Source organism: Phyllobates terribilis, unplaced genomic scaffold (assembly GCF_046119375.1).
Source record: "Phyllobates terribilis strain yellow unplaced genomic scaffold, ASM4611937v1 Scaffold_5__5_contigs__length_657084704, whole genome shotgun sequence".
NCBI lineage: Eukaryota > Metazoa > Chordata > Amphibia > Anura > Dendrobatidae > Phyllobates > Phyllobates terribilis.
The window spans coordinates 64,560,453-64,586,250 of record NW_027362765.1 but is presented as its reverse complement, the minus strand read 5'-3'; the positions used below and the strand labels follow the sequence as shown (position 1 = coordinate 64,586,250).

The following is a 25,798-nucleotide window of genomic DNA, read 5'->3' as shown; positions in this document are numbered from 1 at the left end:
CATGGAAAAAGAGTCAAGAAAAGTGCAAAAAATAAAGATGGAGGGCAGCGAAAACTACTGGATGTAATTGTTGGAACCTGTACAAGTTATGTGCCTCTATTGGGAAAAGAATATCTTTATTTTACTTACAAGTCATGTATTAGCTATTCTGTTGGTCTCTTTATGTGTGTGTAATATATATTATATATATATTATATATATACACACACACATACAAGAATGTAACTACTATAATACTGCCCCCTATGTACAAGAATATAACTACTATAATACTGCATTTATGTACAAGAATATAACTATTATAATACTGACCCCTATGTACAAGAATATAACTACTATAATACTGCTCCTATGTACAAGAATATAACTACTATAATACTGCTCCTATGTACAAGAATATAACTATTATAATACTGACCCCTATGTACAAGAATATAACTACTATAATACTGCTCCTATGTACAAGAATATATCTACTATAATACTGCTCCTATGTACAAGAATATAACTATTATAATACTGACCCCTATGTACAAGAATATAACTACTATAATACTGCTCCTATGTACAAGAATATATCTACTATAATACTGCTCCTATGTACAAGAATATAACTACAATAATACTGCCCCTATGTACAAGAATATAACTACTATAATACTGCTCCTATGTACAAGAATATAACTGCTATAATACTGCTCCTATGTACAAGAATATAACTGCTATAATACAGCCCCCTATGTACAAGAATATAACTACTATAATACTGCTCCCTATGTACAAGAATATAACTACTATAATACTGCTCCTATGTACAAGAATATAACTACTATAATACTGCTCCTATGTACAAGAATATAACTACTATAATACTGCTCCTATGTACAAGAATATAACTACTATAATACTGCTCCTATATGCAAGAATATAACTACTATAATACTGCTCCTATGTACAAGAATATAACTACTATAATACTGCTCCTCTATGTACAAGAATATAACTACTATAATACTGCCCCTATGTACAAGAATATAACTACTATAATACTGCTCCACTATGTACAAGAATATAACTACTATAATACTGCTCCTATGTACAAGAATATAACTACTATAATACTGCTCCTATGTACAAGAATATAACTACTATAATACTGCTCCTATGTACAAGAATATAACTACTATAATACTGCTCCTATGTACAAGAATATAACTACTATAATACTGCTCCTATATGCAAGAATATAACTACTATAATACTGCTCCTATGTACAAGAATATAACTACTATAATACTGCCCCTATGTACAAGAATATAACTACTATAATACTGCTCCTATGTACAAGAATATAACTACTATAATACTGCTCCTATGTACAAGAATATAACTACTATAATACTGCTCCTATGTACAAGAATATAACTACTATAATACTGCTCCTATGTACAAGAATATAACTACTATAATACTGCCCCTATGTACAAGAATATAACTACTATAATACTGCTCCTATGTACAAGAATATAACTACTATAATACTGCTCCTATGTACAAGAATATAACTACTATAATACTGCTCCTATGTACAAGAATATAACTACTATAATACTGCTCCTATGTACAAGAATATAACTACTATAATACTGCTCCTATGTACAAGAATATAGCTACTATAATACTGCCCCCATGTACAAGAATATAACTACTATAATACTGCTCCTATGTACAAGAATATAACTATTATAATACTGACCCCTATGTACAAGAATATAACTACTATAATACTGCTCCTATGTACAAGAATATATCTACTATAATACTGCTCCTATGTACAAGAATATAACTACTATAATACTGCCCCTATGTACAAGAATATAACTACTATAATACTGCTCCTATGTACAAGAATATAACTATTATAATACTGCTCCTATGTACAAGAATATAGCTACTATAATACTGTCTCCTATGTACAAGAATATAACTACTATAATACTGCCTTTATGTACAAGAATATCACTGCTATAATACTGCCCGTGTACAAGAAAATAATTACTATAACACTGCCCCCTATGTACAAGAATATAACTACTATAATACTGCTCCCTATGTACAAGAATATAACTACTATAATACTGCCCCCTATGTACAAGAATATAACTACTATAATACTGCTCCCTATGTACAAGAATATAACTACTATAATACTGCTCCCTATGTACAAGAATATAACTACTATAATACTGCTCCCTATGTACGAGAATATAACTACTATAATACTGCCCCTATGTACGAGAATATAACTACTACTAGCTATTGAGCCCGTTCTACGCTCGGGTGGCGAGCATTTTTATTGGTATATGGTCTCCCATGCTGGTATGTGCTGCCCCCATCCTGGTATTTGTGCTCCCCAATCCTGTTCCTCGATCCTGTTATGTGATGCACTCATCCCTATCCTGGTATGCATGGCACCCCTCACCACTAATCCTGCTATGCATGGCACCCCTCACCACTAATCCTGCTATGCATGGCACCCCTCACCACTAATCCTGCTATGCATGGCACCCCTCACCCCCAATCCAGGCATGCATGGCACCCCCCACCCCCAATCCAGGCATGCATGGCACCCCTCACCCCCAATCCAGGCATGCATGGCACCCCTCACCCCCAATCCAGGCATGCATGGCACCCCTCACCCCCAATCCTGGTATGCATGGCACCCCTCACCCCCAATCCAGGCATGCAAGGCACCCCTCACCCCCAATCCTGGTATGCATGGCACCCCTTATCCCCAATCCTGGTATGCAAGGCACCCCTCATCCCCAATCCTGGTATGCATGGCACCCCTTATCCCCAATCCTGGTATGCATAGCACCCCTCATCCCCAATCCTGGCATGCATGGCGCCCCTCATCCCCAATCCTGGCAAGCATGGCGCCCCTCATCCCCAATCCTGGTATGCATGGCACCCCTCATCCTTAATCCTGGTATGCATGGCACCCCTCATCCCCAATCCTGGTATGCGTGGCACCCCTCATCCCCAATCCTGGTATGCATGGCACCCCTCATCCCCAATCCTGGCAAGCATGGGGCCCCTCAACCCCAATCCTGGTATGCATGGCACCCCTCATCCCCAATCCTGGTATGCATGGCACCCCTCATCCCCAATCCTGGTATGCAGGGCATCCCTCATCCCCAATCCTGGTATGCAGGGCACCCCTCATCCCCAATCCTGGTATGCAGGGCACCCCTCATCCCCAATCCTGGTATGCAGGGCACCCCTCATCCCCAATCCTGGTATGCAGGGCACCCCTCATCTCCAATCCTGGTATGCATGGCTTCCTCATCCCCAATCCTGGTATGCATGGCTTCCTCATCCCCAATCCTGGTATGCATGGCACCCCTCACCCCCAATCCTGGAATGCATGGCACCCCTCATCCCCAATCCTGGCAAGCATGGCGCCCCTCATCCAGGTATGCATGGCTCCCTCATACCCAATCCTGGTATGCATGGTACCCCATCCCTCATCCCTATCCTGGTATGCATGGTACCCCTCATCCCTATCCTGGTATACATGGCCCCTCATCCGAATCCTGGTATGCATGCCCCCCCCCCAGATCCCTATCCTGGTATGCATGGTACCCCTCATCCCTATCCTAGTATACATGGCACCCCTCGTCCAAAATCCTGGTATTTATGGCACCCCTCGTCCCCAATTCTGGTATGCATGGCACCCCTCATCCCCAATCCTGGTATGCATGGCACCCCTCATCCCCAATCCTGGTATGCATGGCACCCCTCATCCCCAATCCCGGTATGCATGGCACCCCCCATCCCCAATCCCGGTATGCATGGCACCCCCCATCCCCAATCCCGGTATGCATGGCACCCCCCATCCCCAATCCTGGTATGCATGGCCTCCTCATCCTAAATTTGATATACATAGCACCCCTCATCCCAATCCTGGTATGTATGGCACCCCCTCATCCCCAATCCTGGTATGCATGGCACCCCTCATCCCTATCCTGGTATGTATGGCACCCCCTCATCCCCAATCCTGGTATGCATGGCACCCCCTCATCCCTATCCTGGTATGTATGGTACCCTTCATCCTGGTATGCATGGCACCCCATCCATCATCCTGGTATGCATGGTACCCTGCATCCCTATTCTGGTATGTATGGTACCCCTCATCCTGGTAAACATGGCTCCCCTCATCCCAATTCTGGTATGTATGGCCTCCTCATCCCTCAATCCTGGTATGCATGGTAACCCGCATTCCTATCCTGGTATGCATGGTACCCCTCATCCTGTTATGCATGGCACCCCATCCCTCATCCTGGTATGCATGGCACCCCATCCTTCATCCTGCTATGCATGGTACTCCTCATCCTGGTATGCATGGGGCACCATCCATCATCCTGGTATGCATGGCACCCCGCATTCCTATCCTGGTATGTATGGCACTCCTCATCCCCAATGCTGGTATGCATGGCACTCCTCACCCCCCAATCCTGGTATGCATGGCACCCCTCACCCCTCAATCCTGGTATGCATGGTACCCCTCATCCCCCAATCCTGGTATGCCAGGTCCCCTCACCCCTCAATCCTAGTATGCATGGTCCCCTCATACCCTAATCCTGGTATGTATGGTACCCCTCACCCCCCAAATCCTGGTATGTATGGTACCCCTCATCCCCCAAATCCTGGTATGTGTGGCCCCCTCACCCCCAAATCCTGGTATGTATGGTACCCCTCATCCCCCAATCCTGGTATGTGTGGCCCCCTCACCCCCCAATCCTGGTATGTGTGGCCCCCTCACCCCCCCAATCCTGGTATGTGTGGCCCCCTCACCCCCCCAATCCTGGTATGTGTGGCCCCCTCACCCCCCCAATCCTGGTATGTGTGGCCCCCTCACCCCCCCATTCCTGGTATGTGTGGCCCCCTCACCCCCTTAATCCTGGTATGTGTGGCCCCCTCACCCCCCCAATCCTGGTATGTGTGGCCCCCTCACCAACCTCAATCCTGGTATGTGTGGCCCCCCTCACCCCCCCAATCCTGGTATGTGTGGCCCCCTCACCCCCCCAATCCTGGTATGTGTGGCCCCCTCATCCTCCCCCAATCCTGGTATGTGTGGCCCCCCTCATCGCTTTCACGCTGCACATATACAAAAAAAATAAAACACTTATATTCCCCTTTCTTCCCTGTGCTCCAGCTCTGCTGTGTCCTGTTCTGCTGGAGGCGGAGTGTGCGCACGCACGCACACACACACACGCACAAGCACACACACACACACACTGGAGAATCGGCTGTGTATCAAACACTTATTTTCTCCAGTGCGTGTGTGTGCGAGTGGGGGTGGGGGGGGGGTGGTCTAATTTTTATCGTAGGTACACTTCAACTATGAGACAGAAGTTAAAAAAAAATAAAAGAAAAAAACAGAAAATTAGGTTGTTTGATTTTTAAATAATTCTATTGCATTTTATTGCATGAAATAAGTATTTAATCACCTAAGAAGCCCTCATACTCTGCACTCATTACTTGTATTAATTGTACCTGTTTGAACTCGTTACCTGTATAAAAGACACCTTTCCACACAGTCAATCAAATCACACTCCAACCTCTACAGCATGGCCAAGACCCAAGAACTATCTAAGGACACCAGGGACAGAATTGTAGACCTGCACAAGTCTGGGATGGGGTACAGGACAATAGGAAAGCAGCTTGGTGAGAAGGCAACCAATGTTGGCACAATTATTAGAAAATGGAAGAATCACAAGATGACTGTCAATCTTCATCGGTCTAGGGCTCCATGCCAGATCTTGCCTTGTGGGGTAAGGATGATTCTGAGAAAGGTCAGGAATCAGCCCAGAACTACACGGGAGGACCTAATCAATGACCTGAAGAGAGCTGGGACCACAGTCTCAAACATTACCATTAGTAATACACTACGCCGTCATGGATTAAAATCCTGCAGGGCACGCAAGGTCTGCCAGCACATGCCCAGACCAGTTTGAAGTTCGCCAATGACCATCTGGATGATCCAGAGGAGGCATGGGAACAGGTCATGTGGTCAGATGAGACCAAAATAGAACTTTTTGGCATCAACTCCACTTACCGTGTTTGGAGGAAGAAGAAAGAGGAATACAACCCCAAGAACACTGTCCCAACTGTGAAGCATGGTAGGGGAAACATCATACTCCGGGGGTGCTTTTATGTAAAGTGGACAGGACGACTGCACCATATTGAAGGTAGGATGGATGGGGTCATGTATCGCAAGATTTTGGCCAACAATCTCCTTCCCTCAGTAAGAGTATTGAAGATGGATCTTCCAGCAGGACAATGACCTGAAATACACAGCCAGGGCAACTAAGGAGTGGCTTCGTAAGAAGCATTTCAAGGCCCTGGAGTGGCCTAGCCTGTCTCCAGATCTGAATCCAATAGAAATCTTCAGAGGGAGCTGAAACTCAATGTTGCCCAGCGACAACCCGAAACCTGAAAGATCTGGAGAAGATCTGTATGGAGGAGTGGGCTAAAATCTCTGCTGCAGTGTGTGCAAACTTGGTCAAAAACTACAGGAAACGCCTGACCTCTGTAATTGCAAACAAAGGTATCTGAACCAAATATTAAGTTCTGTTTTTCTATTTTATCAAATACTTATTTCATGCAATAAAATGCAAATTAATTATGTAAAAATCATACAATAACATTTTCTGGATTTTTTTTGGATTCTGTCTCTCACAGTTGAACTGTACCTATGATAAAAATTACAGACCTCTACATTCTTTGTAGGTGGGAGAACATGCAAAATCGGCAGTGTATCAAATACTACTTTTCCCCACTGTGTGTATGTATATATAGTGAAAGCTCTGAGCTGTTTTGGTCATATGAAGGAAAGACAAAGCTGGGATTGTTTGCTCCTGAAGCGAGCGGTTACGCGTAGCCACAATGACTGTGCCATATGTTATGGTTATGTTTTGTTTTTTCTGTTAGGACAGGAAGGCCGTGTTTGTTTTTGCTAACATTGCTGTAGTTTATGCAGTGCTCTTAATAAACTCAGCAGAAGATTTCCTGTGTACCTCTATGTGCAACCAAGTGAGGCGATCTACCACAATACACACACACACGATAGGAGGATAGATCCTAGTTACTTACCGGTAACGGGATTTTACAGAGCCCATGACAGAACAACCTGAGAGAGGGTATCCGCCCACCAAGGACAGGAACCTGAACCTACTGAATAAAAAGGCGGTACCTCTCTTCCGCATCAGTTTTAGTTTCAGACCATGAGAGGGCCTCCGAAAAATATGTTAGTACACAACTACCACCAAAACATTTCTTTGTAAACACCCATAGTAGTGCACACCATAAGTGATAAAGGGGAGGGAATAAATAGGGTGCTGTCATGGGCTCTGTAAAGTCCCGTTACCGGTAAGTAACTAGGATCTTTTCCCCTTCTCTCATGACAACACCACCTGAGAGATGTAGAAAGATCGGACACCAGAGGGAGGGATCACCGTTTGCAACACCTTCCTCCCAAAGGACAGATCAGTAAATAAGGAAAGGTCAAGACGGTAATGCTTATAGAATGTAGAGGGAGATGACCAAGTTGCCGCCTTACATATGATGTCGATGGGCACATCCGCCTTCTCAGCACAGGAAGCAGCTACGGCCCTGGTGGAGTGGGCCTTCAGGTTCTCTGGAACTGGTAGATTGCTAGAGTACTACGCTAAGCTAATGGTGTTCCTGTTCCATCTAGCTATAGCCCTTCTCGTAACCTTAAGCCCTTTCCTAGCCCCCTGGAATGAGATGAATAAGGCGGCAATTTTCCTCCACGCCTTCGTCACCTCCAAATACTGGACTAATACCCTTTTTACATCTAGAGTGTGAAGCCTTTGTTCCTCTGAATTTCTAGGGTCAGGATAGAAGGAAGGGAGAGTAATTTGTGTCCTGTGGAATTTGGAGGCTACTTGTGGAAAATAGGACGGGTCTGGTCTTAAAGTTACCCTGTCTATAGAGACCTGAGTGAACGGATGGTTTACTGATCACTAACCCTACGTGCTGTCGTTAGCGTTACCAGCATGACTGTCTTTAAGGTGAAAACTTTCTCCAAAACCTTCTCTAACGGCTCAAAGGGAGGCTTGGTTAGCGCCTCCAGAACCAGATTACAGTCCCATGGAGGCATCCTGGGATTAGAGATAGGTCTAGATCTATTGCAAGCCTTAATGAATCTAGTGATCCATCTATTTGCTGCCAAGTCGTAATTATATATAGTGGCCCCAGAGCGGACACTTGTACCTTAAGAGTACTGGTGGCTAACCCCATGATTAAGCCCTTCTGAAGGAACTCCAGGATGGCCCCAATAGGAACCCTTCCCTTAGCGGACTGCCCCGAGGTAGATACAAATTTAGCCCAGGTGAACCATGGTCTCTTTGGCCAAAACGGGGCAATCAATATAACCCTTGCCTGTTCTTCTCGGATCTTCCTCAGGATAGTAGGAATTAGCATTAGAGGGGGAAATGCATAGACCAGGGTAAAGTTCCAGGGGATTTGTAGCGCGTCTACAGCAAATGGCTTCTCTTCTGGATTTAAGGAGCAGAAGACTTCGGTTTTCCGATTGCATTTGTTCGCAAACAGATCTATTTGAGGTTGCCCCCATCGGTAAACAATCTGCTGGAATATCGCTGGATTCAGTTCCCATTCCCCTTGTTTCAAAACGTGACGACTTAGAAAATCGGCTCTTACGTTCTCTTCTCCTCTTATATTCAGCGCCGAGAGCGTAAATAGATGATTCTCCGCAAAACTAAGGATCTGTTCTTTCACTAACATCAAAGGAAGAGATCTTGTTCCCCCCTGTCGATATAAGCGACTGTTGTTCGGTTGTCCGACATTATCCGGATGTGTTGACCCTGAAGATGAGAACTGAACTCTACTACTGCGTTTCTGACTGCCAACAGCTCCTTCATGTTGGAGGAGAGACCCGTCTCGCTGTTCGACCAGAGTCCCTGTATTGAATGGTCTCTCAAGTGAGCTCCCCAGCCATCTGCGCTTGTGTCTGTCGTAATTGTATCTGTCACCTGGAATGACCAAGGAACACCCAGAGATAGATTTTCCGGATTCATCCACCAATCCAAAGAGCTGATTACCGAACTCGAAAGAGATATTCTTCCGTCCAGGTAACCTCTGAGTTGCCTGTCTGCTGTCAGGATCTCCTGCTGTAGACTCCTGGAATGAAACTGGGCCCACTGTACTGCTGGAATACAAGATGTCATCGCACCTAGTAGAGACTCTGCACTTCTCAGGTTCATGGATGGATTCCTGATTACACGTGAGACGAGGGAATTGATCTTCAATTTCTTGTCCTCTGGCAGAAGACAAGTCTGATTTTCTGAGTCTAGAACGAGACCCAAAAAGGACTGAACCTTCCGCGGTTCTAGTTTTGATTTTTCTAAATTTAGGATCCATCCCAACCCAATTAGCCTGGCTGTTACCTCTGCCAGAGCAAGTGTGCAGAGTTTTTTTTGATCTGCCTACCACCCAAAAGTCATCCAGGTAAGAAATGACTAGAATATCCGTCTAATTGATCTGCCTACCACCACGAAGTCGTCAAGGTAAGAGATGACTAGAATATTCCTCTCCCTTAGATGTGCTATGACTTCCAGGATAATTTTTGTGAAAACCCTCAGAGCCATGGAGATGCCAAAAAGGAAGAGCTGTAAACTGAAAATGCTTTACATGCTTGTCGATATGTACAGCTACTCTCAGATACTGTTGATGTCCTGGATAGATTGGGAAGTGGTAGCAGGCATCATTCAGATCGAGTACGCACATATAACACCCTGGGAACAACATTTTTATGGCCGATCTTATCGACTCCATCTTGAATGGTCTGTAGGTTAAGTAGTTGTTTAGCCTCTTCAAGTTGACAATGGTTCTGAAGGAGCCATCCAGCTTCTTTATTAGGAAGAAAGTGGAATAAATCCCTCTCCCTTGCTCGGGTAATGGTGTCTCTATCAAAATCCCCTTCTTGACCAGAGTGAGTACTTCCTGCTGTAGGGCTATTTGCTCCCTCAGGCCTCTGGGGGCTGAAATCCTGACGGTGTCTCTGGGAATGGTTTTGAACTTCCCGATTATCACCAAAATCCAGGTACTGGATGTCATCTTCTTCCACGCGGGAGGTCCGTCACTTAGGCGCTTTTTTACTCTCGGAGGATGGACCCCGAACATGAAGCCTCTATTATTCAGCTTCTTGTCTAACAAACTACCTTGATCTCAAGAAAATTTACTCGATTATATTAACTCTTCCGAAAGGAAGACTTATAACGGGGAATAGATACGCTGGGAAAACCATGTTTCTTGTCTGCGGCTTTATCCAAGATGTCATTTAAGGCTTTCCCAAAAAGAAAGTCCCTGTCACATGGGATTGAACAGAGTTTAGATTTAGATTGCACATCCCCTGGACAGCTCTTGAACCATAGTGCCCTACGGACGGCATTGGAAAGGTTAGCTAATCTGGCAGCCAGCCTCACTGAATCTGGCGATGCATCCGCATGAAAGGCAGCAGCCCCCTGCATTAGAGGAAGACCCGATAGAATCTTTTCTCTAGAGACGTTCCCCTTAATCTGGTCCTCTAATTGCTGCAGCCAGATCATCATTGACCAGGCGGTGCAGGTGGCCGCCACTGCCGGTTTCAGAGCCCTTGCCTGAGGACTCACAGGTCTGTTTTAGAAAAGACTCCGCTCTCTTATCACGCGGATCCTTGAGGGCCCCTAAATCCTCAAATGGTAGTGTGGATCTTTTTGAGGATTTCAAGATAGCCACATCAATTTTCGGGGTTTTGTCCCACTTAGCCGCGTCCTCCTCTTCAAAAGTGTACCTCCGCTTAGAAGATGAAGGCAGCTGGCTCTTCCTTTCTGGATTTTTCCATTCTCTATCGATAAGAGTTTTGATACTCTCATTGACCAGGAATGTGCGTCTCTTCTTCTGATCCAGACCCCCGAATATGATATCCTGAACGTTCTGGGGGCCTTGCCATCGGCAATACCCATGGTCGTTCTAATAGCTTTGACTAGTCTCTTTGTATTGTCTACGGAAAAACATGGTTTACCCCCTCCATCCTCCTCCGAAGATTCTGATGAAGACGATGAAGAGAGGCCAGAGGAGGAAAACACTAAATTACTTACCGTTAATGTGATTTTCCTGAGCCCATGACAGCACCACAACGAGAGAGAGGATCCGCCCTTCCAGGACAGGAAACCTACAGAATAAAAGGGCGGCGCCTCTCCAACACCTCAGTTGTTTACAGCGCATGAGAGGACACTACTTAATAGTTATATATCCCATGATTTTTCCTTCCACACACCGCGTTAATCAAACACCACGAAGGAAATGAAGAGATGAACTTCTACCAGTGATGGAAGGGAATATAAGGGTGCTGTCATGGACTCACGAAAATCACATTACCGTTAAGTAATCTAGTGTTTTCCTATCACCCATGACAGCACCACAACGAGAGATTTACAGAGAAAAAACTTTAAAATTAGGGTGGGACCACAGCCTGTAGAATAGTTTTCCTAAAGCAAAGGACAGCAGAAGATCCCAGATCAAGCCTATAGTGTCTATAGAAGGTGCAAGGTGAAGACTGAATCGCAACCTTACAAAATGCTTGATGGGGACATACACTTTCTTATTGTTCTGCCATGGATTCCCCAGATTAGCACAGAAAGTAGGGTGCAAAATTTCCTGTCTTCTATGGAAATTGGAAGCCATCTTCGGAAAATAGGGTAGCACCGGAACCGGCCCATCTTCTAGGATCTGTATAAACAAAGATTAACCGACAAAGCTTGAATGTCACTAACTTACCATGTTGAAGTCAGGGCTACCGGGATAATAGTCTTTAATGTGAATACTCTGAATCCAAAGGTTCAAGCGAAGGCTTGTTAGAGCCGTAAGCACTGGATTCAGATCCCAGGGTGCCATTTTCCGCCGTTTTAACGAGGTTCCCCCTCAAAGACAGGAAACCAACTAAGGTGGTGGAGAGGCACCACCCTTTTATTCTGTAGGTTTACTGTCCTGGAAGGGTGGATCCCCTCTCTCACTGTGGTGCTGTCATGGGTGATAGGAAAAGGATTCTTTTGCGATTCAGGATTCTACCGATTCCCCTGAGTCTGAGGTAACCTGTCTCTGCTTTTTCTTCTTACGAGAGGTCAAGGTCTTTAAGGAATCCCTAAATTCCATATGGATTAAGGATTTCAGGTCCATAGCAAAGATAGGAGACTCCTCTGCAATAATCTTTTGAATGCAACCTGAGCAAAGGTAATTAGCGTAGGAGCTGGGAAGGTTAACCCTACATAATGCACGCTCCTTATTGTTGCTCTTAGAACTACTCTTTTTGGGTTCCTACCAAAGACAGAAAGAAACGAAAAGAGAAAATAGAGAACAGCACATTACTAAGGTGAACTTTCATGAAGATCACTCACCACACTGCCATTTAGATTAGGGTACGGGAGACAGTGGTTGCTGTTCACATGAACGATACCGTCTGGCGGAGGCTCACGAGCAGTTTTCCTCTGATCGGTTCGGCTGGCGCTCGTACGGCTCCCATTACTGTGGCTCTGACGATGGGAAGACCCCCGATGTTACTGCTGCTGGTCAGGTTGCTGCTTAACCTGCTTACGTTGCTTAGGCGGCTGCAGCTGTTCCTCCTGCTGCGGTGACAGCTGCTGCCCAGGTGACTGCAGCTCCTCACTCATAACGAAAGGAATGCAGACACCGCCATCTTGATAGCTTCCCATCCATATAAAGTAGATGGAGGCTCCACCCCCTTCTGGCCCCTCCCCTTTCCGGATGATACGGCAGCGTGATATTTCTTTTCTTTTTTTTATTATCCAGCCTGCTGGCGTGCTCCGCGCAGGGTACCCATCTCCTGCGCGTGCGCAGTCCCAGCGGCCCCCGGCGCGCTTGCGTACGGGAATGCGTCAGATCACTGAATCGCACCCTGCGCATGCACAGACCCGGGCTTCCGGCGCGCTACGTCACAGGGCGTGAAGCGACCCTGCGCGAGCGCAGACACGAAAGGCCTGCCTGCAGGCGCGCCCAGCCACGGACCCCCGTGCGGGCGCCGGAAGGTGCCCCCCTGCACGCAGACCCAGGTGCAAGCAAGATGGGGCTGAAACTAGAGGCCCATCTGCTGCTTCTTCGCGGCCTCCAGGCCACACCGATCCCGGGATCCCGACTCCAGACCCCAAGATCAGGTATGTGAGGAGCCACCTAGAGAGGTTCCTATCAAGGACAGGAACCAAAACTGATGCGGAAGAGAGGTACCGCCTTTTTATTCAGTAGGTTCCTGTCCTTGAAGGGCGGATACCCTCTCTCAGGTGGCGCTGTCATGGGAGAAGGAGAAAAATAACCCTTACCAAGACTACATGACCTGTGACATGTAGTCATTGATTACTTCCAATGTAAGGGTTGTTTGGGCTGACGTGTACATGGATTCATGCTGCTTCTGCTAAATTCTGACCCTCCCATCATCAATATGGATTAATCCGTGCAAAGTTTTCCATTGCTCAGGGATATTATTTTTGCTCTCTTGCCAAAAGTTTATTCCTTTCTGTTCCTATAGGTCAGCAATGACACTGGAACTGGGCACTGCTATCGCCCATCTGTTCTAAGGAATGATGGCTGCATTCGCACACATTAGTTGAACACTAGCGCAGTATTCAGTTGCAGTCTGTATAACTGCACCACATGTTCTCACAACTATAGTTAACATTTTCCTTGATACGTGGTTTACATCCAAAGGATCCAATATCACTGGTTAGATTTAATTGATCACCCCATTCTCTGTATACTCGTCACATCATTGCATGCAAAATACACCATAAGTTTGGCAATTTTTGAAATACTCGTGCTGTGACAGTGTTCAAAGTGATTCAGATTACTCTATGTTCCCATTCTGAAAACTGATCACTCCGATTTAGGGCGCAGTCAGACGGCAGTATAAATCAAACTGAGATTGGAAAGCAGTGCACGGACTGACTGGTGACACTTCTAACCGGAGAGTGACAGCTTCATGTATTCCTAAGTAGCTGTCACGCTCGGGTTCGGTGAGCTACAGTCCAGTACATGCAGTGTGTTACCATCTCAGTTTGATTTATACAGCCGCCTGACAGCGCCCTTATGCTGCACTCCACGGTCATGTGTCTAATAAGTTTCAGATGGGACTGTGAAAGTGTCTCTAATAAATTGGTCATCAGTGTATAATACTGGTGGATAAAACAAGACTGAACACAAGACCTTCACACCCTTCTACACATCATAGGGAGATCTCATGACACCTTCTCTCCATCTACCTGATAATCCTGAGGAACATCGGGATCTTCTTGTTTACAGTCCTGTGGAAGAAGAGGACGGGGACATCTCTCTGGTGTTGTCCTCTCACTGGATACAACTGGAGGAAACACATACAGGGACTGATTCATTCTTTATATACAGATAATTATAGGCCGTGTGTATTTAGTCCTGTCTATTACCTGGTGATGTGAGGGGCTGGGGAACCTCCATCATGACGTCTTTGTACAGATCTTTGTGTCTTTCTAAATACTCCCACTCCTCCATGGAGAAATAGATGCTGACATCCTGACACCTTATAGGAACCTGACACATACAATGATACTGTCATCCCCGCGATCCCTTCATAGCGTTAATGTATAATGTCCCAGCATTCCCAGCAGTGTCACCTCTCCAGTCAGCAGCTCAATCATCTTGTAGGTGAGTTCTAGGATCTTCTGGTCATTGATGTCCTCATGTATCAGGGGGTGAGGTGGAGGCCCCGTGATTGGGCTCAGGGGTCTTCCCCATCCCTCAGACACAGGGTCCTGACAGCGCTCACTAGAGGTCTTCTTCACTACTGTGTAATCCTGGTTATGGAGAGACACATTAATAAATCTCACTACAGACATCTCCAGAGTCCTCACCTCTCCAGTTCTGTCCATCTGTTATTCCCATAGATGAGAATGATGTAATGTGACGTCATCAGAATCTCTCACCTCTCCAGTAAGCCGGAAGAGGATCTCTAGGGTGAGGTTTAATATCCTCTCCGCCATCTTGTCCCTGTCCCTATCCATCCTTGATGGGTAAAACAGGAAAATTCTCTTATACAGAAGATCTCCACTAAGAGGATCCGATATTGTAGGGACCTGAATGGGGAAAAGATGACGATGTAACATCATAAAGATCCCATGTAAGAAATCTCCGGAGCTGTTACCGGCTTCTCTACATCCAGTCATGGCCACGTCCAGCCCCCGGTATAACACAATCCAATTTTAGTCACATATAATGATTTATCACTTATCTTTAATAGAACATGAAAAACAAAGAACAAATCTAAAAGAAAAAAAAAAATAAAACATTTCAATTAAATCCTGATATATGGCCTGTGAGACAATGAAGGGAGTCATATGCGAAGGCCGTTATGTATCCCCCAGGATGCGCATAGAGGCATATTGAACCTGCTGGAGTGCATTGTAATCAGAGAAGCAGCTGTGGTTGCAATACAAAACAAAAGTAAGATTGGACTTGGTCAAGCTATTTGACCAGGTCAAATTTAGGAAAACTTAATATGGGCTTTTATTTTTGGAGAGATCTATAGGATCGGTAGTGGGATGGGTCTCTCCCTCTAGTCCGGGTCTTATAAGTGGCCCATGGCCACAGTTTTCATTTAAACCTGCAGTAAAGGTTTGGATGTGTCAGTGTTTGGTTTGCAGGTTTCAGAGCAGGAGCTTTCTGCAGTACAGGTCTGTGTGAGACTGAACACAGGCCAGAGGAAACAAAGCCATTGACGCACCCACGAGAGATACGGTGGCGTCGTCACCCACGGAAATGGAGTATAAAGGACTGTTTAGATGATCCGGCTGATAGCCGGAGGATAACATTTGCCTTTTTGTTGTGAGTTGCCAAAATAAAGACTTGTAAGTTGGACTAAACTGGGTCAAAACAACATATTACCCAAGGGGTAAATAGATCCACTATAAGGGATGCATTAAAATTAACTTTTAATAATTTCCTTTTAAAAGTGGACTCTGTTTAAATGTTTAAAACTACTGCAGTGGACCTATGTTGTATCCCTGTATCGGAGTGTTTCCCAGCATTGGAACACCTCCATATCCGCTACATCAAATCAATCCCTTTTTTTTGTTAATATTTCCCTAGTGTGATCATGGCTGCAGTCCATAGATCAATGTAGCATTTTATAGATCTGTACATTTCCTTCTCACATATACCACTGAAGATACTAAAAAGCATATTTAGCTCCCCTTACCAGTTTCGCCTATACAAACTTTATCAGGGGCCCAGTGCTATAATGAAGTAAAAAATAAGGGGATGGACCTTTTAAAGCCTCTCTTTCAGCCTCATAGGTTCTATATGTGGACCAATAGAAAAACATATAGCTCATACCCAATCCAAGCAATCCATGCCTGGACCAAACATAAACAACATAACTTATTTAATGATTTAATATACATTTTCTTAATTAATATAAGGCTCAATGTAAGACATTCAGTGATAGAGAGGTTATTAAAGGATCATTTCACATATAAATGTATATACACAGATAAATATTGTGACAGTCACTTGTAAAGTGCTGCAGGGGAGATATGTTTCCCTGAGGCTATTAGATTCAGTGAATTAAAAACAGTTAAGTTTCCTCCAGCATATTATGTGCAAGGCGGGTTTAAGTCACTATCTGTAAAGGGCATGTTTTCATGAGAACAACTAAGAGCGGGCGAGAGGTTGTTCTCCATATCTCCACCTCAGGGTGTGGTCTAGGGGTTTAAACACTTGGCCTGCTGAGGCATTCAGAGTTCAGTGTCTGGAGAACCTAGCTCCAGAGAGGAGGCTTGTGTGTTCTGTGCGAATCTGAACCCTGTGTTTGCTGGACTCAGAGGGTGAATCCCCACTACTACAAGGACTGTGTTTGGCATCACCACTTTTCTGTTTTGTTTCCCTGTTTTTGCCCAAAGGGCCATGTTTGTTTTACTTCCCATGGTTTATGCTGCCAAATAAATCTGGGAACAAGAAGTCACTGTAACTGAAACCCTCATTAAGACCATTGGGACTTCGAGAATTGAGTCTATAGATCCATTTTGCCTCTTCTTGTAGTAGGAGTCTATCCAGGTTGCCTTTTCTTGGGCTCAGGCTCATTTTCCTAATCCCCCAAAATACCAAATCTAGTGGATTACCAGCATGTAGTCCTCTCATATGGCTAGACAAAAGGAATATCACTCTCTGTATTGATGGAACTGAGATGTTTTGAAATTCTCCTTCTAAATTCTTGCGTGGTTTTTCCCACATATAGTCTCGGACATGGGCATTTTGCCACATATATAATTCTCTTTGATCTACAATTAATCCGATCCTTAACCCCTTTCTGATATTGTCAGTAATAGTACGCATGCCTTGGTGCTTAAGGACCAGGTACGTACTATTATGACATGGCGATCGCGCCCGCATACAGGTTGTGTGGGTGCGATCACCGCCGGGTGTCAGCTGATTCTGACAGCCGGCACTCAGTGCCAGGCAATTGGTGCCACTCAGTGCCAGGCAATTGGTGCGATCGCAGCATTTAGTGAGCGAGCACAGGGACAGAAGCCCCTCTGCTATTGGATCGGAGACCCCGTCAGCGCGGGGTCCTGATCGCTGCCATGATGACCTGATGACAACATCCGGGTCACCAGACACCAGCAATTTACTTTGATCATGTGCAGTGCATGATCAAAGTAACTTGTGTGTGCAAGCCTGACAGGTTATAATGTATAGCAGTGATCCTGCACTGCTATACATTATAACTGCGATCTGCCTCCAGAAAGTGAAAGTCCCATAGTGAGACTAAGTAAAAAAGTGAAAAAAAAAAAAAGTTATAAATATTTTTTTAAATAAAAATTTTTTTACATCCATCTATCCATCTATATATATTAGTACCCATAAATAAATATTATGAAAAAAAAAAGAAAAAACACAAAAAAACTACACATTTGGTATCGCCGCGTCCGGAACGACCTGACCTATAAAACTTTCCACTAGTTAAAAAAAAAAACGAAGCAAACAACGATGCTTTATCATCATACTGCCAAACAAAAAGTGGAATAAAACACGATTAAAAAGGCGAATGTAAATAAAAACAGTACCGCTAAAAACATCATCTTGTCCAGCAAAAAACAAGCCGCCATACAGCTCCATCAGCCAAACTTTTGTGAACCTCTGATTAACACCGTTAAACAGAGGCCATATGGAGTCCAGCGTAACTCTGTTGCCTCATTATAGTGAATGGATCCCTCTGGATAGGGTTAGGGACATGTTAGAGTTTGGAAAAAAAATAAAAATAACGATATGGCGACTAGTCTTGAGCGCAAGTGCTCTCTACTTGAGTTTGCATCGGGTGCTCAGGTAAGCACCAAGTATCGCGGGTGCTCGAGTGACATGCTTGAGTCCCCGTCCTGCATGTTTCGCAGCTATTATACAGCCAAAAAAAACACACGGGGATTGCCTGCCTTTTTTTTGGGTGTCTAACAACCATGAAACATGCGGGGCGGGGACTCGACCATGTCACTGGAGCACTCGTCATATTTGGTGCATGCCCGAACACCCGATACAAACTCAAGTAGCGAGCACTTGAGTTCAAGACTAATGACAACTTATTCAATATGATGACCTAATGTTATCAAATTCTGTGTCGTACCTCAGGGTTCAAAATGTTCACTATAACGCTTGATAAAATCCGTGCGGGGTATAGTTTCCAAAATGGGGTCACTTGTGGGGGGTTTCCACTGTTTAGGCACATCAGGGGTTCTGCAAACGCGACATGGCGTCCGCTCTCAATTCCAGCCAATTTTGAGTTCAAAAAGTCACACAGTGCTCCTTCCCTTCTGAACCCTGTCGTGGGAAATTGAACAACAATTTTTGGGGACCATTTTCTCCTCTTACCCTTGTGTAAATAAAGAATTTGGGGCTAAAAAATCATTTTTGTGGAAAAAGTTTGAATTTTTATTTTCACGGCTCTACGTTATGAACGTCTGTGAAGCACCTGGGGGTTCAAGGAACTCACGACACATCTAGATAAGTTCCCTGAGGGGTGTAGTTTCCAAAATGGTGTCACTTGTGGGGCGTTTCCACTGTTTAGGCACATCAGGGGCTCTCCAAACGCAACGTGGCGTCCACTAATTATTCAAGCAAATTTTACATTCAAAAAGTCAAATGGCGCTCCTTCCCTTCCGAGCCCTGCCTTGTGCCTAAACAGTGTTTTTCCCCCACATATGGGTCATCGGTGTGCTAAAGTGAATTTGCACAACAAATTTTGTTTAATTCCACATTGCAAAAATGCCTGTGAAGCACCTGAAGGGTTCATAAACTTCTTGAATGTGGTTTTGAGCACCTTGAGGGGGGGCAGTTTTTAGAATGGTGTCACTTTTTGGTATTTTCTGTCATAAAGGCCCCTCAAAGTCACTTCAAATTTGATGTGATCCCTAAAAAATGGTTTTGTTAATTTTTTTTGGAAAAATTAGAAATCGCTGATCAGCTTTTAACCCTTATAACTTCCTAACAAAAAAAACTGTTTCCAAAATTGTGCTGATATATAGTAGACATGTGGGAAATTGTATTTATTAACTATATTGTGTGACATATCTCTCTGATTTAAGGGCATGAAAATTCAAAGTTTGAACATTGCAAAATTATCGCCAAATTTCCGATTCTTTCACAAAGTAACGCAAGTGATAACGAAGAAATTTTACGACTATCATGAAGTACACCATGTCACGAAAAAAACAAATCTCAGAATCAGTGAGATCCAATGAAGTGTTCCAGAGTTATTACCTAAAGTATTACATAAAGTGACAGTGGTCAGAATTGTAAAAACTGGCCTGATCATTAACTAGCAAACTACCTTCGGAGGTAAAGGGGTTAAAATAGTAATTCCGACCAATATCTCTACATGATCTTATACACTATATTCGCCTGAATATCAAAAGTGCCAATACATCTGATAGTGTCGGAGGAAAAAACTATTTTATTAGCATTAATAAGTGAATCTCTTTTGGCGTTTTTAGCCCTATTGAATGCTTTATACAATGTCTTTTTTGGGTAGCCTCTAGTGGAGAAACGTGCAAATAGATTTCTACTTTCTCTACTGAATCAGGTATCGTCGAAGAAATTCAGCCTGGTGTGGAGATATTGGCCCACCGGTATTCCAGCTTTTAGGGCAGGTGGATGCCAGCTCTCCCAGTGAAGGAGACTATTGGTGAACATTGGCTTCCTATACACGTTGTATATACAGATCCTTCAGAGTCAATGTGGACAGTCAGATCCAGAAAATTGATCTTTTTATGTTCTATTTCGCTTGTAAAGAGCATCCGTACTTTATTATAATTAAGAATTGAAACAAAATCTCTAAATATATTTGTGTCACCTCCCACAAAATCAAGATATCATCAATAAACTTTCCCCAAAATACAATGTGACTAGCGTAAAAAGCAAGATCCTCATTAAAAAAGTGTCACTGGCAAAGTACTGGAGGGTAGATATGTAGTACTGAGATTAACAGCTGCAGTAAGGTTCCAGCACACGAGTGGGTTAATCAGCCATCTTTAGTGCTAGGGTGATTAAACATCTGTAGAACGGGAGGAAATCAGAGGATAAAATCACAGCTTTCAGAGCATTTGGTGTGGGGAGCGCATGGAGGTGAAAGCTATGAGCTGTTTTGGTCATATGAAGGAAAGAGAAACCTGTCCCTGTGTACCTCTATGTGCAACCAAGTGAGTCAATCTATCACAAAATTGTATAGTATAATTATACATATACTATATAATATATATACAGTACAGACCAAAAGTTTGGACACACCTTCTCATTTAAAGATTTTTCTGCATTTTCATGACTATGAAAATTGTACATTCACACTGAAGGCATCAAAACTATGAATTAACACATGTGGAATTAAATACTTAACAAAAAAGTGTGAAACAACTGAAAATATGTCTTATATTCTAGGTTCTTCAAAGTAGCCACCTTTTGCTTTGATGGCTGCTTTGCACACTCTTGGCATTCTCTTGATGAGCTTCAAGAGGTAGTCACCGAAAATGGTTTTCACTTCACAGGTGTGCCCTGTCAGGTTTAATAAGTGGGATTTCTTGCCTTATAAATAGGGTTGGGACCATCAGTTGTGTTGTGCATAAGTCTGGTGGAAACACAGCTGATAATCCTACCGAATAGACTGTTAGCTGCTTTTTTCTTGCCATAATACAAATTCTAAGTAAAGAAAAACGAGTGGTCATCATTACTTTAAGAAATGAAGGTCAGCCAGTGCGAAAAATTGGGAAAACTTTGAAAGTGTCCCCAAGTGAAGCTGCAAAAACCATCAAGCGCTACAAAGAAACTGGCTCACATGAGGACCGCCCCAGGAAAGGAAGACCAAGAGTCACCTCTGCTTCTGAGGCTAAGTTTATCCGAGTCACCAGCCTCAGAAATCGCAGGTTAACAGCAGCTCAGATTAGAGACCAGGTCAATGCCACACAGAGTTCTAGCAGCAGACACATCTCTTCAACAACTGTTAAGAGACTTTGTGCAGCAGGCCTTCATGGTAAAATAGCTTCTAGGAAACCACTGCTAAGGACAGGCAACAAGCAGAAGAAACTTGTTTGGGCTAAAGAACACAAGGAATGGACATTAGACCAGTGGAAATCTGCTTTGGTCTGATGAGTCCAAATTTGAGATCTTTGGTTCCAACCACAGTGTCTTTGGGCGACGCAGAAAAGGTGAACGGATGGACTCTACATGCCTGGTTCCCACCGTGAAGCATGGAAGAGGAAGTGTGATGGTGTGGGGGTGCTTTACTGGTGACACTGTTGGGGATTTATTCAAAATTGAAGGCATACTGAACCAGCATGGGTACCACAGCATCTTGCAGCGGCATGCTATTCCATCCGGTTTGCGTTTAGTTGGACCATCATTTATTTTTCAACAGGACAATGACCCCAAACACACCTCCAGGCTGTGTAAGGGCTATTTGACCAAGAAGGAGAGTGATGGGGTGCTACGCCAGATGACCTGGCCTCCACAGTCACCAGACCTGAACCCAATCGAGATGGTTTGGGGTGAGCTGGACAGCAGAGTGAAGGCAAAAGGGCCAACAAGTGCTAAGCATCTCTGGGAACTCCTTCAAGATTGTTGGAAGACCATTTCCGATGACTATCTCTTGAAGTTCATAAAGAGAATGCCAAGTGTGCGCAAAGCAGTCATCAAAACAAAAGGTGGCTACCTTGAAGAACCTAGAATATAAGACATATTTTCAGTTGTTTCACACTTTTTTGTTAACTATATAATTCCACATGTGTTAATTCATAGTTTTGATGCCTTCAGTGTGAATGTACAATTTTTAGTCATGAAAATACAGAAAAATCTTTAAATGAGAAGGTGTGTCCAAACTTTTGGTCTGTACTGTATATATATATATATACACACACACACACATGTCTCTGTGAACTAAAAGTCCCTCTGAGGACTAATCCAGCTGCATATATTCAGTGGTGATAGCAGGAGTTAGGCAGGCAGGCAAGCAGTGTATGTGGCAGACTGAAGAGCATATAGGGCAAGAGGGTCCATTGAATGTACTGTTAGTATAGGTATTCCACAACATATATACAGTGGGTATGGAAAATATTCAGACCCCTTTAAATTTTTCACTCTTTGTTTCATTGCAGCCATTTGGTAAATTCTAAAAAGTTCATTTTTTTCTCATTAAAGTACACTCTGCACCCCATCTTGACTGAAAAAACAGAAATGTAGAATTTTTTGCAAATTTATTAAAAAAGAAACACTGAAATATCACATGGTCATAAGTATTCAGACCCTTTGCTCAGACACTCATATTTAAGTCACATGCTGTCCATTTCCTTGTGAGGTGCATGGCAAGGGATGGGGAAGTGGATGTGATGGTGCATGGAGAGGCCGAGAACGTGGCTGTGGGCAAGCTGACATTGTGCCACAAACACCCACATCTTGTCGCTCGACCTTCCTGTCCCAATTACAAGGGGACAGCAGTACACCACTATTGAACCCAGAACAGTGTCAAAAGGTTGTTGGTTTGATAGCAGATAATGCTTCCAGTCACTTTGCCGCCACCACCACCCTATCTTCCACACGGTCAAGGCTCAGTAGCCGTGAGTCTGGACTGCATATTCCTCACCCTGATCCTCCTTCCTCCCACTATCCTGAGTGCCCGGAGACAACTGATCCCACACTTGGACACTCTGAAGAGCTGTTCACTTTTCCATTTATACATTCGGGCCTCTCGTCCGGCCAGCTTCAAGAGTCAAGAGGAGAACGCGTGTAGCTATGCCCAAATATTGGAGCAGCCACGGTCACACGAAGGCAACGTTGGGAAAGGGCAATTACTGTCGCAAAAGGTGGATGATGAGACACAATTGCCAAAAAGTCAGGAGGAGGACCAGAGTGCGGAAGTGGAAGATGAGGTGATGGATGATACAGTAACTGACCCAACCTCTCAGGGGACATACAGTGCGAGGACAGCAGCACACAGGGGGAGGGAGGAGTAGCACCACAACAGGCAGAAAGAAGCAGTGTGGTGGCTGCAGACACAAGGCGGGAAAGTGTTCCTTGTGACGCCAACACAACGGAAGTTGCCAGTACAACTGTTAGGTCTTCCCGAGTCTGTTTGCTTTTTAAAGACTCTGCAGATAACCTCAAAAAGGCCATTTGCACCACCTGCCAGGCCAGCATCAGCAGGGGTAGCAAAACCAGCAGCCTGACCACCACCAGCATGATCAGGCACATGGCAGCAAAGCACCCGACTAAGTGGGCCGAACCCCAGGGTCCAGAAACAGTGGCTGCGGATGACACCACTGCTTCTTCCGACGTTGTGCGAGCAAGTCAATCCCTTGTCCATGGTGCATGCGAAGATGCCTTCTGCACTGCACGTGTCTTTGCACACTCTCAACTAGCACCATCAGCAAGCACGTTCACGTCCTTGTCCCAAAGCAGCGTTCAGTTATCCCTACCCCAGTCCTTGGAATGCAAGCGCAAATATGCAGCCAACGCCCCACTCTACTAAATTCACACATTTCACGAATGCTTGCGCTCGAAATGTTGCCTTTTAGGCTTGTGGAGATGGAAGCTTTTTGCAACCTGATGATGGCGGCCGTCCCTCGGTACTCAGTCCCCAGCCGCCACTATTTCTCCCGGTGTGCAGTCATCGCATTACACAAGCACGTGTCCCACAACATTAGCTGTGCCCTCAACAACGCAGTTACTGCGAAAGTACACCTAACCATGGACACGCGATTGTGGGCATGGACGGTACATCTCACTGACGGCACACTTGGTTAATATAGTGGAAGCGGGGACCCAGTCGGACCTTGGGACGGAACAAGTCCTCCCGACGCCGAGAATTGCGGGCCCTGAGTCAATCAGGGTTGCCCCCACATTCTAGAGCTCCTGCAACTCCTCCTCATCTTCAGCTTCCATCTCAGAAATGACAACAGTCGCAAGCTGGAAGCACTGCAGCACTGCCTCGACCAAGTGGCAACAGGCTGTGCTGAAGCTAATATGCTTAGGTGACAAACCGCACAACGCTGAAGAGTTGTGGACAGCTCTGAAAGAGCAGGCAGATCTGTGGCTGACAATGCTGACCCTACAGCCAGGCATGGTCGTGTGTGACAATGGCCGGAACCTGGTGGCGGCTCTAAGGCGAGCTCACACACGTATCATGCCTGGCCCATGTGCTTAACCTCGTGGTTCAGTGGTTTCTCAAAACCTACTTGGAAACGAAGCACAATGAGATTGAGCAAGGAACCATACAGGGTGATTCCACACAGCCCAGCCTCATTTCATCCCAACGTGGACTGAATGACAATGAGGAAGAGGAGGAGGAAAAACAGGAGCTAGTTTCCTGAGCTATAGACGGTACTACCTGCATGATTGTCATACCTCTGTTCAGTGTGGATGGCTTGAAGATAGGGAGGAGGAGGAGAGCGTGGTCAGTCATCCTCTTGGTGAGGACACGGAAGTCTTGCCTGTTAGCAGTCTGGCACACATGGCTGAGTTTATGTTACGCTGCCTTTCCCGTGACCCTCGCGTTCTCCAAATTTTGGGTGACAGTCATTACTGGTTGGTGACACTTCTAGATCCATGCTACAAAGAGAACTTTCTGTCTCTTATTCCCTTGCAGGACAGGCCTAATAAAATGGTACAGTACAGAAGGCCCTTGTTGCGGAATTATTTAAAAAATTACCATCTGAAAACGCTGGCGGCAGAGGTCACAGTTCGTTTGACAACCAAGGAGTACAGGCGAGAGAGACACAAATGCAATCCAGCAGAGGCAGGGGAACACTGTCAAAGTTCTGGGACAGTTTTCTCAGACCCTCCCATCGCACAGGCCCTCAGGCGCGGGGTACTCTCACAAGGAGGGAAAAGTTTAGGAAGATGGTGAGGGAGTACCTTGCCGAAATACCAACGTCTTCCGTGATTCCTCTGTGCCTTATAATTATTGAGTATCCAAGCTGGATAATTGGCATGAACAGGCTCTCTACGCCTTGGAGGTCCTGGCCTGCCCTGCCGCTAGCGTTTTGTCAGAGCGGGTTTTTAGTGCCGCTGGCGGAATTATAACCGATAGGCGCCTCCGCCTGTCAACTGAAAATGCTGACAGGCTGATTCTTATAAAAATGAACAAGGGCTGGATTGGGTCAGACTTCTCAACACCACCGAATGATAGCAGCGTAACAAACTC

The 25,798-nt window shown here is 44.9% G+C and overlaps 1 protein-coding gene across 1 annotated transcript in view; it reads right to left on the bottom strand.

Moving 5' to 3' along the window:
• The window catches only part of LOC141272047 (uncharacterized), a 346,920-nt gene that overhangs the window by 301,163 nt on the left and 19,959 nt on the right, over positions 1–25,798 (bottom strand). The window contains exons 7-10 of the mRNA XM_073682332.1: positions 15,051–15,200; positions 14,742–14,921; positions 14,535–14,658; positions 14,355–14,452 (exon numbers count right to left, since the gene is read on the bottom strand). Coding sequence (XP_073538433.1) covers positions 14,355–14,452; positions 14,535–14,658; positions 14,742–14,921; positions 15,051–15,200 — 552 coding nt within the window. The remainder of the gene's footprint in view (positions 1–14,354; positions 14,453–14,534; positions 14,659–14,741; positions 14,922–15,050; positions 15,201–25,798) is intronic.